At 33.4% G+C, this 17,741-nt stretch overlaps 1 protein-coding gene across 1 annotated transcript; it reads right to left on the reverse strand.

Moving 5' to 3' along the window:
* Positions 1 to 10,427: 10,427 nt before the first annotated feature.
* Positions 10,428 to 11,222, reverse strand: LOC125846047 (uncharacterized). Its single transcript, XM_049525508.1, has 2 exons — positions 10,863 to 11,222; positions 10,428 to 10,757 (listed from the first exon to the last, which is right to left on the reverse strand). The coding sequence occupies exons 1-2, from the start codon at positions 11,220 to 11,222 to the stop codon at positions 10,428 to 10,430; spliced, it is 690 nt and encodes a 229-aa protein (XP_049381465.1).
* Positions 11,223 to 17,741: the final 6,519 nt, after the last annotated feature.

Genomic DNA, 17,741 nt, shown 5'->3' on the forward strand with positions numbered 1-17,741 from the left:
TCATTCGAACCCCCTTCGGCTGAAAATAGACTATTCATGCATGCATGGTNGTTTACTGATATCGTTTATGCCTTGGAAAATATTACTATTTATTCATGGTTAAATTTTTTTTTTATATATATAGTAAATGTCAAATCCCCTTCGATTAGTTCGTGTGTTTAGTTCTTCAGAGTTTGAACCCCTTATTAAAAATCCTAGTTCCGCCACTGTCCACGACCCAACACCCCCTACCCCCACCTTCCCCTCTTATAGTATTATAATCTATCTAAGATTGTTTGTTAATAACTTTTACTTAAATATCGAACATAAAAAAATAAGTAACAAAAAATATTTATTTTCTGTGAAAAACACTTATTGTCCAACTGAAATAAACGTTGAAGGCAAAAAATAACGAAATCAAAGTTGACATCTTTGTATTATATTATATTATTAGATGAACTAATATTTTGTTATCGTTATAAAGAACACTTATTAAACACTTGTTATCCCTAACTACTTTTTAAAGTGTACTTTCCTTGAGGCTTAATTCATGATATAATAGATAATACTTCTCTATTCTATGTTAGTTATCCAAAAAAAATAATTAAAAAATAAGTTTTTTAATAAATTAAACTATAAAAAAATATTGTACTAATTCAACACTTGAGAAACTTTTCAAAACTTTACAACTTGTTTGCATTTAAAAAATAAATAAAATTAAGTATTAAATGATTTGTTTTAATCAATTATATCGGGATAACTACATTTAATAAAATGGATAACTAATATAAGATTGATGAAGTAATAATTAAGCAAAAAAATATATAAAAACAAATTTAAAAAGAGGGAATAACTTTTTTTTTTGCTTTTTCCTTATTCTTTTCTTGAGAAAAAGTGGATTCTAATGGAAAGTGGTATAAAGTTGACTTATAGAATTTATTGAACTCTTAAAATAATAAGCAGAATATAATATTTATTTAAGATTTATATTCATATTTTTATTTACATTCTGTAAAATAAATTCTGAATTTTAAACTTGCATCTCAATATGTAATAAGGTGGTCGAATTGCAACCACTAGATATCTTAACATTATATTGGGGGCAAATGTGTCAGATTTTTATTAAATAAATCAAAGTTCCAAGAAGATATGTTATGTCGATATATATATATATTTATTTATATATACTAAATGCCGAAGCAAATATTTAATATGTTCGATACGAAGAAAATCATTTTGTAATTTACTTTTCACATATTTGATTGACCAAATTTTTGAAAAAAAATTAGTTTGAGAAGAACAAATTCTTTAAAAATAACTTTTCGAGACAAAAATATAAAAAAAATAAATCTCACGAATAACTGTTCACATTGATTAGCTCTTCTCTATCTTTCAATACATTGGCCCCATCTCCACTATAGTCCATTCTCGTAGCTCTCATCCCCATCACTCGACACTATTATTCTTCTATCCTGTTTTGATAATATTTTTTAAAATTATATATAAATATCTTTTTAAATAATATTTTTTACTTAATTACATATCGAAAACGTTTTCTTAAGATTATCCCCCGACTCCTTCTCCCATATTCCACGCTCATAACTCTTAAAATTTATCTTTTCTGATTTTCTGTCTTGCTCTTGTCTTTAATTATTACTTCTATTTTGTCTTTTTGGTTAAAAACATAATACAATGAATTAAAAACTTTTTTTTTCATCTGAAATTAATTATATTATTTTAGCTCCAAGAAAATTATCCCTAAACAATTGTTAAGTTGATAAATTTTTTCAATGTACTGTATTTTTAACGACATTATATTTAAAATGAAAAAATTAATCATCTCTTGTTAGAAAGAGGTTGCTTAGTACATACAATATATTTATATTTAAAATAAGCATCAAAAAGTTAAAACAACAATTTAAAAAAATAGAAAATACCTACTAACTTTATATTTCAAATAATTTCCACTTAAGTTAAAATTTATCGATTTGAAATTGAATATGGAGGTTTGTGTTTTTTATAATATTTAAAAAAAAGAATATTTGAAATTATTCATGTAATATTTAAAAACAACTTCAAAAGTGAAAAGTGAGTTAAAAAACAGGTTATATATCATTATCTAAATTAGATACAACTTCAAATTGGATATGAAATTTTCGTAATCCAATACTAATTTCAAATAAAGTGAAACGTTATTTCGAAAAATGAATAATTAATGGGTTTTTAGTTTTAGAAAGTATTTTAACCCAATGAAATTTGAGGAAAAGTAATTTGGTATAAATAACAACACTCATATTTGGTAAAATAATTAGAAAGGTAAAAATTGTGTTTTAAAAGAGTATCACTAAACCTAAAAATCTATTAAAACACTTTCATATTGCTTCTATAAAAGTAGGCAGCTGGCGGCTACTTTTGAACAAAAAAAACTTTTTTTGGGTTGGTGGATAAGTATATAGCGAGGCGAATTCGGAATTTGAAGAGCGTGATGCGTATTGATAATTGGGAAAGAAATCGAACTAAGCCTAAAGAGCAAATTAACTAATTGCTCTTGAACAGCTGGTTCCGTAGAACAGAGGAATTGAGAAGAGAAAGAGAGAAAACTGTTTATTGATCCTTTACAATTTGATACCTTTACAATTGGGGTTGATCTCCTATTTATACACGTGAAGTAAAACAGACTCCCATAGTTAGTTATAACTAACTTGGCTACAGTGTTAACCGACTAACAACTAACACGTGCGACTCACATGACCACTAACCGAACTAACGACTTATTTATTAATTGACACATATCAGAGCGCGGATGCACCAAGCACTTAAAATAAAAATAGTGAAAAGGTTTTAGCTAAATTTGAATTCTAGTCTATCTGACTTGTACCAACGTCACACATCTACGTTTTAAGGGTGCACTGTTAATTATATTGTAGTTTTTATCAATTTCTCAAAATAGATATACATATATACACATGATTTTTCCGATGTTGACGAGTGGATGTTATGGGTGTGGGTCCGCCTTTGTTATATATATATATATATATATATATATATGAAATTTTAATTTATATTTATATAATTAAAAGAGATGTGAGTTGTAGAAACATTGTGCGTGTTGAAAATATGGAAATCATATTGTATGTCTCACGAGTCACATGCATATGTATGTATATTTTTGTTGTAACATATGGTTTACAAATTTAAGTCTACATTCAATGCATTAAATCATCAAAAAAGAAATAAAAAGAAAAACTAATTACTCTCTAACTTTGTTTATTTTCATTTGTCCAGTTTTATAAATTTGACATATTTTTTGAAAAATAATAATGATATGAGTATTTTATTTAAATAATTGAAAAACTAAATTCTAAACATGATTATCAGAATCATCATGATATTTCAAGTCTCAACTCTAAATCTAAACCTAAAGTCAAGGGGGCTCGTTTGGTAGTTGATTTGGAGGCGTAAGTTATGTATACATTAAGTCATATATATACATAAAAGTGATATTGTGTTTGATAATTATCTAAAGCAATAGTTATTTTGGGATATTTTTGTTAGCGTAACATTTATTTTGAAATGAAATTTTTTTTTACAATAATTAATTACTTAGAGAATTTTTCTTTTTTAAGTGTGTTCGTGTAGGACTAGAAATATACATTTATATAAAGGTAGAATTTCATACGAAAGTTACAAAATAACTAACTTATTAAATACATAGAGATCACTCATATCAAAGCAAGGTCGTATATAAATTGTCCGCAAATTGATTCGAATACTATGTATACTCAAAAAGAAAACACTAAAGTATTTGACTTAGTAAGTCTATAAGTCAGTTAAATATTATAATTAAATAAATTTTCAAGATAAATATAAAATTTGAACGAAGAAAATTATTGAGATTCAATCGAATCGATTTGTTATATATATATATTGCTCAATCTTTTTGTTTAGATTTGAGTTGATTTTGGACTGAAAATTGTAACCGTTTTTGTCTTTAAAAGGCAAAAAATATTTGGACAACCATTTGTTTTGAAAATTGAAATTGACTATTTCTTAATTATAATGTCTAAAGATGGGAACATCGAAAACGTAAAGTAGGTAACGATAAATGGTGAGAAAAAACAAGAAGGTATTAAAAACGAAGAATGTGAATTAACCTAAATAGTCATCCACCTAATTGATTTAATAAAAATGACGGACAGATACATAAAATATGTATAATTCAAGTATAACATATGTGTATTCTCATATATAATCAATGTATTATATATACCAATTAAAAAAAATCATAAATCTGCTCGCCTATTTATGAGAAGATCCTCACAAAAAAAAAACCTAAATGCTAAATGTAAAGAAAGAAACTTCTTAGGACTATTATATTAAGTTTATAATCTAAACTTGAATTATAATATATGTATAACGCTTGTGTATACTCATATATAATTAGTGTATATTTATGTATACCAACTAGAAAAAGTAAATCATAAATTTGCTTGACTATTTATGAGAAGATCCTCGTAAAAAAAATAAAAATACATAAATACTAAATGTAAAGAAAGGAACTTTTTAGAACTATTATAATAATTTATAATTTAAATTACGCGTATTGTGTATATTACTATAGTATATATTTCAATACGGTATATTAAAATACTGAATATCAATTTTTTCTAAAATTTAAATTCCACTAGCATTTGACCATAACTTCTGGATCAGATTATGATGATTTATCTTCAAAAATCTATTTGATCAGATTTTCTTCAAATAATTTCAAACAATTTTGGAGTTTTCAAAGCTCCACTCACAAAATTTCAATTTTTTCTACATAAAATACATATCTAAACACAATTTCAAATTTCAAAAAATTCAAAATTTTAAATTTCGACTTCAAAATCTATGACCAGATGAGACCTAAATATCATATGTCCATCAAATACCAAATTTTTCATTTTCCCATATCCCCTTACCCCCACCCCATGTGTGTGTATATATATATTGCCCTAAAACAAAAAAAGATACCTCACATAGCTTGTCCACACAGAACTTTTCTATTTCCCCTCTCTCTCTCTAGATCTTTTTCTCTCTCTAAAAAACTTCCAAATTCTATCCAAGAAAAAAAAAAATCATGTCTACAGATCTACAATTTCCACAAGATCTCTTTGAAATTAATTCACCAAATATCAATTCTTCTCAAAGATGTATCAATAATAATATTAATATTATTATCAATAAAGATGATTGCAAAACCCCAAAATCTTCCCCTTTTTTAATCCCAAAAATTCTCAAATGTCCAGCTGCACCTAAAAAACCCAAAAGGGTAATTTCGTCATGTAAGAGGAAATTACAATTTGTTGAAATTGTTGCAAGTAAAGAAGTTGAATCATTTTTCAGAATTCTCGATGATGATATCGTTGCGTCTTCGAACGCTTCGAAAAAGATATGAGGTGCTCGAAAATGATCAAATCGATTAATTTGAGGTACGAGGTGCTCGGAAATGATTAAAGTAGTTGAATTGGAAGATCGCGTAATTTGAGGCAAGACTCTAGACGATAAGTCGTGTCTACAGTTGTTCGTGCACATCTTAAGAAGGTCACGTGCTTTAAGTTTGATGTTTTCACCAGAAATCTGTTTTTTTTTTTTTGTAAAAAAAGAAGAAGTTATACGATCGATCTTCTTAGAGTACTTAATTTGTAAGATACATAAGTCTTTATTTTTATTTAATATATATATTATTTAGTTTAATACAATTGAGATAATTCAGATCTGAATTATGAATTATATGTTTAAATTAAATCATTGAAGTATCTATGTAGCTTAATTATTTTAACACTAATCTAATTTATTTCTTTAATTAAGTAGGCGGATTTAATTTAATTTGAATGGATTAAAGTGGTTTGAATGATTCATTAGTTATTTGAGTTGAAATGAGCTAACAGAGCATAATTCAATTCTTTTAAAAATAATAATTAATAATTAATTTAAATACTAAATAAAATTTTATTTCTTTATGATATAACTTTATATGATACATCAAACAAAAAAAAAAAGCTTTTTAGACTAACTTTGTCGGTCCATAGTTCTCACTTCGTTATCTTCATCTTCTGAATGTGAGTTTTTGTAGAACTAAAAAATCGAGGTTGGGTGACTTTGAACTCGTCACCTTTCACGCGGAAGGTGGGAGCACCAATTACCCAGCCATCGAGTAGTTATTTTTATTTTTTTTTTACATTTTTGATAAATTAACAATCAAATATATCGAAACACATCTCAATTCCTTTTCTTTATCTGACAGACAATGATGTTTCAAGTTGAAAAAGGAACAATTGATGAATGAGTTGTGTTTTGATAAATAATTGATAATAATTCAGGTAAAAAAAATAATACTTGATACTTCATGTAGAAATCTTTAAAAAAAAAATACTAATATATTTTGACCCTTCGTTTTTTTAATAATTTAAAAGTAATAATTTTTTATTCACATCTAATAATTAAACATTTTTTTTCCTCCCAAAAAATAATGATCTCATAATTTTTTAGAAAATAAAATTTGCAAGGGTATTGACGGGTCAGCCTGCAGCCCACTTAGGGCTAGATTGGGCTAGAATTTTTTAAGGCCCTTTTAAATATATTGGGCTAGGCTTTTGAAATGGTGAAACTAAGCAAATACTCCATAAAAAAAATAAATTACAAAACGTATACTCCTTTATATTTATACCGTGTTAAATAATTTAAATAATTATACTATATACCCTCACAACTAATTTCGTTTAACTGATACTATATTAGTATCATATACTGTATTGGTATCATTAAGGCTGATAATTTCGATCAATTGATATTAAATCAGTATATATATACTATATTGGTATCAGTAAGGTTTCTTGTTAAGAAATTACTTATTAGTCAACCCAATAGGATTGAGGTGAGTGATGTGCTCCGTTCATTTTTACTTGTTTATTTTGAACTTTGCACGCTTTTTAAGAAATAATAATAATTTAATGTATAGTCATAAGTCTTGAAAAATGATTCAGAAAATATGTAATTAATGTTGATGGTAAAACATGAAAATAATATTTGTCTTTTCTTGATATGTTACAACAGACAAGTAAAAGTGAAAATCTATTTTCGAAATATTGAACAAGCAAAAATGAACCGAAGGAGTATTAAATAGGTTATAAAAAGATTATTTATTAGTGTAAAAGTTAGATATGTTTAGTTAATAATTGTTTTAGTTAGAAGGAAGGAAGATGGACCTTGATGAGTTTGTAACTTAATTAATTAGCTTTAATTTTTGTTCTTTTAACCTAAAGTTGGTGTAAGCTAGTAATTAAAGTATTTAGAGGCCGGTTGTTTGGTACAAAGAATTAGGTCAATTATTAAATTTATCCCGTATCTAAATTTTTCTTTGTTTGTTCTGTTTTAACTTGACATCGAATTAAAAAAGTAAATAAGAATTTTCAATCTTGTGATGTTAAATATGCCACGTGAAAAATTGAAATTAAAGAGTTGCTAAAAATGAAAAGATACAATTTTTTAAAACGGATTAAAAAGGAAAGCAGGACAAACAAATTGAAATAAAAAGATTAAAAGGTATTAGTAAGAATTATTATTATATCAAAATCTTGGTGTAATATATCTCATATATGTAGAAGTATTCCATGTATGGATTCGATCGAATTTGGACCGGACTAAATGAGTTGAGTTAATAATAAGTTACGCGGGCTAAAATAAATTGAATTAAAGAACAAGTTATAATCAAATCCGCTCAATTCTTATAAAGTTTTATCATCTTAATATGTTCTTTTATAAATATTCAAGTATGATTATATTTATCATATAAAACAAGATAATATTTTTACAAGGTCTTTCTACAAGTTGAGGATTTATTGAAAGAAAATATCTCTACCTCATTTAATATAGGGATAAAGTTTGGGTACACCAAGATTTGAGGACATCACATGTTTCTCATATACCACTTATGAGATCACACTAAAATATTATATTATATGTTGTGTGTCAATTTAAACCGTATACTAACCTAATTAATAAATAAAGTGAATTAAACGAATCAAAATGAATTATTAATCAAATAGAAAACCTGATTATCAATCTGCCCAAACATAAATCAATTAAATAAATTATATTTTTATAAATTAATTTTATCATTCTTATCATAAAATATTGTTGTTTTAAACCAAACAACCCCTTTTCAATGATCAGTACTAAGTTGACTGACATAGCTTTGGGATCTGACATAATTTAGTTTTAAATTCTCAACAAAGTTGGATGGGCAGAGAATTTGTATTTATCAATAAGAACACAACTACGCAATGTGCACTGACATTTTATTTCGTATTCGTTTTAAGATTTAACTAAATTTAGATTCACGTATTATATTATTTTTTTTCGAAAGCACACATTTGCTGAAGAAGGCATTACTTTATATATATATATACGATTTATAATTTATGTATGTCCATCTGATACAAAAAGCAAATAGTAAATTCGATCAGCTAATTAAATCGAGATTCGTACATTTTTCTTTTAATCTCATATATGTCCGAAAGTAATATTTTATTATCATATTTTTTGAGTTTGGTCACGATTTGGACTGGAATTTAAGTTTTTGATCAACAATGACAATTCTCTAAATAGGGTTGAAAAGAATAAATTGTACCAGAATTCTATCTCTAACTTTTTTTCTATAGATAGAGATATTACTCTGTTTAAATCATCATTTTCTATAAAATATTTTTGAATCGAGTAAATAATTATTAGAGAGCTGAATTAACTTAAATTCGATCGAATATGCAACGACCCGAACCGTCGTTATTTAGGAAAATAAAAAATTCGAGAAAATTCTGGGCCATTGTCCCACCAGAGCGGGCCAGTGACCGCTAGGGCGGCGGCGCCAAGGCGGGGTAAATTGACGCCAGAGCGGGATAGGCGAGACAGAAGGTAAATAACGTGAATCCTTATTTCCTTCTTCTTTATAAAATACCTAAAATAGTCGAAAAACACCCTAGAAACCCCTAAAAAGCTGCTCCAAGCTTGGGAAAGATGGAGAGAGATTTCTAACGAAAGGATGTCGACGAATTGCAGATTTCCGATCAATATCACCCTCATGAGTTTCGGAAGCAAGAATCAAATGTCAAACTCATTGCATCTGCTTGGCGCCCAGGTAGGCTAGGTTTTATGAATTGAGTAGTTATAAATCTGTGTCCACTGCGTAATATATGTAATTCAATGGTAGGAATTATGTGTAGGCCTTCGCGCACCGAACGAAATACGACTAAACCCTAGGAAGAAGCGTTAGATTGTGAACTAGATCTAAGTAGGGTTGAATTAATGTCTACATGAGATTCGTCGATGAGTAGTTCATTGGGATGGTTGTGATCCTATAATTGTGTGTTGTGGGTTGCTCTTGTTTCTTTGTAATACGTGTTTGTATGTGAACGAAACCTGTTGATCCCACCTAATGTGAACAAGTATGAATGAAGAACTATATATTATGAATCATCTCTTGTTGTATGATTATGATGATATGCCTTGTGATTGTGATTGTGGATCGGTTGCCACGTTCTGACATAACTAACTAGGATCGGTTGCCACGTTTCGACATAAATATGAAATCGATTGACACGTTCCGATATAATCTTTGGATCGGGTACCACGTTCCGATATACTAACAGATTGGGTTTGGGTTCCATGAGAGAACCAATGACTTGACATAATTGTAGGCCTTGAGAATTGTGAAGTAGTACCTTGTTCATAATGATAATTGATGTTGTATTTACCGGAGTTGTTTTATGATTATGGGGACTTATACTGCGATTGTTATTCTATGTTGAGTAACTTGTTATGTACCTTGAGGTGGAGTTATACAGTAAGTGGGGAGTGAACGTTGCAACAGTTGTTAATGACTGAGTAAAAAGTGTCGTGTGTTGTAATGGCAAGGAGTGTGTGTGGGGGGGGGGGGGTAGTGTACGTGATGAACGTGTTTAGGTTGATTCTACTTTGGAGAAAGGGTTTCATGGGTAGTAGGAAGCTTGATATGATGTTCTATGTGGCCATGTCTGGGTAATATGAAAAAGTAGTAAGGGTGTGACGTGAGAGGTTAGTTGGGATGTTTGTAGTTGAAATTAGGGAATTTTCTATGTGTTAGAATGGTTAAGCTTTAAAACTCAAATAAACAAATAAAAACTAATAAATCCTAACTATTACAGTGGTTCACGGGTTGCCTCCCGTGTAGCGCCTGATTTAACGTCGCGGCACGACCCATCTCATGATTCATTCTTCATTCAATGTGAACTCTTCGAGCTCCCAATCCACATCCTTCCCAAAATAATGCTTGACCCGTTGACCATTCACAAGGAATGTAGAGTTTTTATCCTTGTTTCTCAATTTCACAGCACCATGTTGGTTCATTCTTACAACTTCAAAAAGGCACTCTACTTAAATCGAAACTTACCGAGAAACAACTTCAACTGTGAATTAAACAGAAACACTAGTTGACCAGGCTCAAAGGTGCGGGACACAATATGCCTGTCATGCCACCTTTTGGTCTTCTCTTTGTACAATTTGGCATTTTCATAGGCATGAAGCCTAAATTCTTCTAACTTGTGCAACTGTGTGATTCTCTTCCTACCTGCTAACTCAGCATCCAGATTCAGATTCTTAATCGCCCAATATGCCTCGTGCTCTAACTCAGCTGGTAAATGACATGCTTTCCCAAACACCATTCGATAAGGAGAAGTCCTTATCGGTGTCTTGTAAGCAGTCTGATATGCCCATAAGGCATCATCTAGCTTGTCAGCCCAATCTTTTCTTTAGGCATTCACAGTCTTTTGGAGGATCTGCTTGACCTCCTTGTTTGATACCTCTACCTGCCCATTAGTTTGAGGATGATATGTTGTAGCCATTTTGTGCCTCACCCCATACCTTGCTAACAGACTATGAACTGCGTTATTTATAAAGTGCTTACCTCCATCACTGATTATAGACCTTGGCGTTCCAAACCTGGTGAAGATGTGCTTTCGGATGAAGTTGACAACCACTTTGGCATCATTTGTTGGCAATGCAACAACCTCCACCCACTTAGACACGTAGTCCACATCTACTAGAATGTATTGATTACCTCGGGACGATGGGAATGGTCCCATGAAGTCTATTACCCACACATCAAAGATCTCCACCTCTAGTATGTTGTTCAATGGCATCTGATGCCTTTTTGAAATGGTGCCCATTCTTTGACACTGATCACAACTTTTCACAACAAAGCAATATATTTAGATAAAGTAGGCCAAAAGAAACCAGATTGCAATACCTTATGCACAGTTTTTTCGCTTCCATGTTGTCCACCATATGGCGACGCGTGGCAACACTCTAACATTTGCGTCGCCTCCTGCTCGATTATACACTTTCTCATCATCTAATCCGGACCTTGCTTGAACAAATATGGCTCATCCCATATATAGAAGCATGCATCATACTTTAACCTCTGATTCTAATGTGTTGATGCCCCAGGTGGAAATAAACCACTCACCAAAATATTCACAATGTCCGCATACCAAGGCACCTGAACAGTGTCCAAAGCAAGCAATTGCTCATTAGGAAACTCTTCACGAATCTGCCCTTCATTGTTCATATGAAATGAATCACCTAGTCGGGACAGATGATCAACTATTTGGTTCTTAGTTCCCTTCTTATCTCTTATTTTTTTGGTCAAACTCTTGCAGTAGCAGGATCCACCTAATCAGCCTAGTTTTGCGTCCTTCTTGTTGAACAAGTACCAAATGGCCGCATGATCAGTGTAGACTATCACTTTGATTCCCACCAAGTATGACCCGAACTTGTCAAATGCGAACACCAATGCCAATATTTCCTTTTCAGTAACTGTGTAGTTCGATTGGGCTGCGTCAAGTGTTTTGCTCACATAGTAGATGGAGTGAAACACCTTGTCCTTCTCTACCCAAGCATTGCCCCAACTACTATATCACTAGCATCACACATCAGCTCGAATGGAAGCTCCAAATTTGGAGCAATAAGAATAAGAGCCTCAATCAACTTCTGTTTCAGCATCTCAAAAGCCTGCAAACATTTTTCATCAAACATAAATTTCATCTCTTTCTCTAATAAGCTGCACAGAGGTCTTGCAATTTTAGAGAAGTCCTTGATGAACCTCCTGTAAAAACCAGCATGTCCAAGGAAGCTTCACACTCCCTTCACTGATATTGGTGGTGACCATTTCTCAATCACTTCCACCTTCGCTTTGTCTACTTCTAGCCCACTCATGGATATCTTGTGCCCCAACACAATTTCTTCTCTGACCAGAAAGTGACACTTCTCCCAGTTCAGCACCAGATTGGTCTCTTCACATCTAACAAGAACTCGATCAAAATTAGATAAACAAAGTTCGAATGACTCACCAAACACCGAGAAATCGTCTATGAATATTTGAACAAAATCTTCTACCATATCATGGTAGATTGCCATCATACATCTCTGAAATGTGGCTGGGGCATTGCACAAGCCGAATGGCATGCGTTTGAACGCATACGTGCCATATGGGCAAGTGAATGTTGTCTTCTCTTGATCCTTAGGTGCAATGACGATCTGATTATACCCTGAAAAACCATCAAGGAAATAGTAATACTCTTGACCAGCCAATCTGTCTAACATTTGATCAATGAACGGTACCGAATAATGGTCCTTCCTGGTGGCTACATTGAGTTTTCTATAGTCCATGCATATCCTCCACCCAGTCACTGTTCTTGTGGGGATTAACTCATTTTTCTCATTGGTCAAAACTACCATTCCGCCCTTCTTGGGTACACACTGCACTGGACTTACCTATTTACTGTCAGATATTGGGTACACAATCCCTGCATCCAGCCACTTGATGACTTCTTTTCTGACAACATCCTTCATCAATGGATTTAGTCTCCGCTGATGCTGTGCACTGGCCTTGTACCCTTTTTTCATGTATATTTTGTGCATGTATAGTGCGGGACTAATACCATGGATGCCAAACATTTGCCACTCCAGAGCTGCTTTCCTCTTCTTCAGAATAAGTAGTGACACATCAAGTAATTGCACCATTTCATGTGTCTTAGCATCCCCATATATGTTATCACCCACCAGCACTCGCTCTAGAGGATCCTTAGTTGCAATATATTTACCTTCTGCCTCAAGATCTATCACGATTATAACAGACAACTCCTCATACACAACTGGCAATTTTAAGGCTTTGTATACATCAAACACCTCCACTTTATCATGAGCTCTCATAATACGTTGTCCAGCTGCTATATCTATTATTGCCCTACCAGTCACTAAGAAAGGTCGTCCTAAGATGAAAGGGATCTCAGGATCAGGCTCGAAATTCAATACTACAAAGTCTATTGGGAAAATTAGAGATCCTACTTGTACTAACACATCTTCCACAACACCCTTAGGTCTAGCTACAGATATATCCGCCAACTGAAAAATTATGGTAGTTGGTTTACGACTACCCAACCCAAGTTTTTTGAATAGAAAAGTTGGCATCAAGTTTATACTCGCTCCTAGATCACACAACCCTCGAGCATGGACGCTTTGCCCTATAGTAATCTGCACAGTAAAACTACCCGAATCTTTTAGTTTAATGGGCAACTTGTTCTGAATTCTGGAGTTGCACTCTTCAGTAAGTGCCATAGTCTCATACTCTGCCAGCCTCCTTTTGTTTGCTACGATATCTTTCATATACATCGCATACCTGGGTATACCCTGTAAAACATCTTCCAATGACAAGTTAATGTGAACTTGTTTCAAGGGAGGAAAACTTACCAAAACATTCGTCCTTCTTTTGTTTCTTGAACTTCTGAGGAAATGGAGGAGGTGGTCTCACTATTGGTTGCACTCTTTCTTCCGGTGCAACTACTTCATTCTCTTTAAGCTCACCCTCTTTAGGTTCATTCTCTTTGCTTACAACTTCAGTGTTTCTTTTCTTAGGAGCTAACTCCTCCAATTGCAAATCACTGCGTGTACTCATTGCATTCACCTGTTTAGGATTTGGGTCAGTGTTTCTAAGTAAACCTCCTTGTGGTCATGAATTTTGGGCACTAGCAAATTGCCCAAATTGCTTTCCCACATTTTGTGTAAGCTAGTTTTATTTCTCACATCAACAACTAACTGGGCTTGATCAACCATTATCTTTTTCAGCATCTCCTCCACACTCATGTTTCCAGATTGCTGCTTGGGTTGCTCCCTTTGCGGCTGTGGTTGATAACCATTGGCATTGCCTTGTGGCCTATAATGGTTTTGCCCTTGTCCCTGGTTCTGATCTCTATCCGAAGAAAAGTTTGGGTGGTTACGCCAACTTGGGTTATATGAGTTTCCATAGTTTTGTTGGCCTCCTCCTCTCTAGGCATTCCCTACAAAATTAACAGAATCTAGATTTGCACCAGATACCTCTGCACCGTGATCGCTAGCTCCGCAAATCTCATACCAAGCCGGTGGTTGTTGAACTACATTTACCTATACAGGCTGTTATCCCAATGCCATGTTGCTAAAATGTGTACTCGTTATATTCTGCAAAGCAGATAGGGTAGTCATTGCATCTACTTCCAGCATACCTGTAGTTTTATGTACTACAAGTTTCATTCCCCCTCTGTTCCACTCTGGATTTCCCTGAGAGATCTGGTTCAGCAAGGTGAACAGTTCAGCATAAGTCTTTTCTAAGGCCAGTCCACCTACAGCAGAATCAAGCAAAATCTTGGTGTTAGACTCCAACCCTTCAATGAAGATATGGACCACACCTCATTAAATTGATGATGATGAGGGCAGCTCATCAATATCGATTTGAACTTGTCCCAAGCTTGGTACAAGTTCTCACTACCCTTTTTCCTAAAACTCAAAATATCACTCCTCAGCTTAGCTATTTTCCCAAATGGAAAAAATTTGATGAGGAATTTATGTGCCAAATCGTTCCAAGTGGTAATTGAATTCGCAGGCTCTGAGTTTAACCATCTTTTTGCTTCCCCTTGCAGAGAGAAAGGGAATAAGGTGAGCCTCACGTAATCTTTATTCACCCCAGTTGAAGTGTAAGTATCATTGATCTCAAGGAAGTTCTGAATATGAACTGTGGGATCCTCATGTGAAAGCAGTAAACTGCCCATTTATGTGCAAAATTTGCACCATACTCTGCTTCAGTTCAAATCTCCCACCAGGTTCAGGTTTCTATATACACGAAGTCACATTGGTGGGGCGTGGGATTGCCACGTCTCGTACTTTCAACTCAGCAGTCATTGTCTCAGGTTCTTCTTCATCTGTTTTTTGTACAGGTGATTCTAGCTCACCTATAACTAGGGGAACTGGATATGCTAATCATCTCTGCCTTCTATGTAAGTGTACGAATCTTCCAGGTTCTAAGAGAGGCGATAACAATCGTTGATCGTCGTCCAATTTGGAGTTTCAAAACAACCTACAACAATGGAATGATATGATCAAGTTGTCAACACTTGTGTTTCAACTTCAGAAATCAGAAAAATTCTAATACTTTCTAATTCTAAAGTCCCCGGCAGCGACGCCAAAAAAAACCTTTTTGCGGTCTAATCGCACACGCAAGTGCACGCGATCATACAAGTAATAAAATGTCTCTTTTTGAGAGCCGGGTATCGTACCCACAAGGACTCACGCTTAGAAACTATCAAATTCTCTATTTCTCAATTAACCACAAATGTATTTCTAGATTTAAAGAGTTGTTTATTTCAATTTCTAAATTTTAAAACCAAATGTAACTAACAAGATTCAGTTTCACGGGTTTCAAACAATGATTTGGAAAAGGTCTAGGGCTGCAGCTTCTAACAGAATTCGTGCAATCAATATTATTTATATGGGTAATTATCAACTATCGAATCAATGAATCACAGGGTTAGATGTATGATCATGATCTCTCGATCTCTAATCGCCTACGATAGATAACACCCTAACTACATCATTGATCGGGGATAGACTGATTACCTATCGAGCATTAAGTTATCTTCTTGTATAGTGACTCAAATGAGGTCTTTAGGTATATCCCTATCCTAGAAACGAATCAACCCTAACTATTTAGAGTTCAACAAACTCCTTTTGCCCCATGCTCTATCCTCTTATTCCTCTCTCGAGTTCAATTCGGACAATGAATTTATTTCTATGGTGATCAATCATGAAATACGAAAAATAAGGACATAAGAAAGATTCATGTGATAGTCAATAATAAACCCAAAAACAACTCAATCAATTACGATCATCATGTAGCCACAGCCCTAGAACTAGGGTATTTAGCTACTCATAGTCCAATAATCAATCATACAATGGTTATGAATCATCAAACGATTGAAAAGAAATGAGTTTGAGAAATAACCTTAAAACTACCGAAAAAAGTACTCCAAAATCGCCGTCCTTCAGAAAACCAAAAAAGTAAAGTAAGGTCCCCTTAATAAAATAAAATAAAATAATGACCTATTTATACTAAAAGTCGAAACGGCCAAATTTGGGACTCAGGCGCGTGACGCACGGTGCCTTCCAAATTCCGAGTCCAAGAAACTTCTGCCTTATGCATGACGCGCGAGCATCACGAGGTGTTCTGCCTCAAAGTTGATTTCACAACCCACATTTTGTATTCCTCCGCACTACGCGTAGAGAACACGTAAATGTCTTGGTGCATTTTCTTCAGCTTCTTCCTTACTCTCTTTTGACTCGAATCTTCAGATTTCTTCCTTTGTCCCTTTTTGTGCTCGTTTCTCCCATGAAGCTAACTTACACAACTAATCATGTTGGTTAGCTCATAAATAAGCGAACGACTTGATAAGACTGTAAACGAATATATTTTTGAATTCAAACTAGGCATAAATGTGGCATAATTAGTATTCTAGTATATGCCTAAGATCAGTTAAGCTATGATCAAGAACCTAGTAAACAAGTTGACGGAGAAGGTAGTTGGTGGTAAAGGTACTAGTGTAATTCTGGGGTAATTGAGAAAGGGTAAGGGTAGAGAAGCGAGTGGTCTTGTTGCACGTTCTTATTAGTTGATTTCTTATGTTATGTGGTGGGCGTCGGCAGTGGCGTAGCCAGGAATTTAATGAAGGGTGTCCAAACTTTTAATGGTAATTTTTTTTAAAAAAACGACGATTTAAATTACCAAAACAAATAATCTGTCACGCCCCGAGCCTACACCCTGGGTGGGACCGGCACCCGGAGACCATTTCTGGCCCCAAGCGAACCCTTGGCCTGGCTTTCTTAACTCAGCGGAAACCTCAACAGAAAAACTCAATGGAATGCAATATTACAAAACAACTTAACTTATAAAATATGGCCATAAAGGCAACTCAAATCTCAAAATAGAATATTTACATATATATATAGATGAGAGACTCAAAACTAACTGACTGACTGTCTGTCTATGAAACCTCTAAAATACTGAGATGGATGTTGGGACAGACCCCACAACATCCTAATAAAACAAAAACTAAGAACACAAAATAATTGAGTCCTCCGGAATGCAAGGAGGCTCACCACTGACTCTGGAGTGCTCAGCTGGATCAATGACGTGCAGGATGCTGATCCGGGGTACCTGAATCTGCATCATCAAACGATGCAGGCCAACTGGCATCAGTACATGGAATGTACGAGTATGCAAGCTGGAAAACTACGCAACAAAGGCTAGAAGGAAAATCTGGAAGAAACTGAATAGCTTACCTGGCTCAACTCAACTCAACCTGACTGACTTCTTTCAATATAAG

The sequence above is a fragment of the Solanum stenotomum genome, chromosome 11 (genome assembly GCF_019186545.1).
Source record: "Solanum stenotomum isolate F172 chromosome 11, ASM1918654v1, whole genome shotgun sequence".
In the NCBI taxonomy this organism is placed as follows: domain Eukaryota; kingdom Viridiplantae; phylum Streptophyta; class Magnoliopsida; order Solanales; family Solanaceae; genus Solanum; species Solanum stenotomum.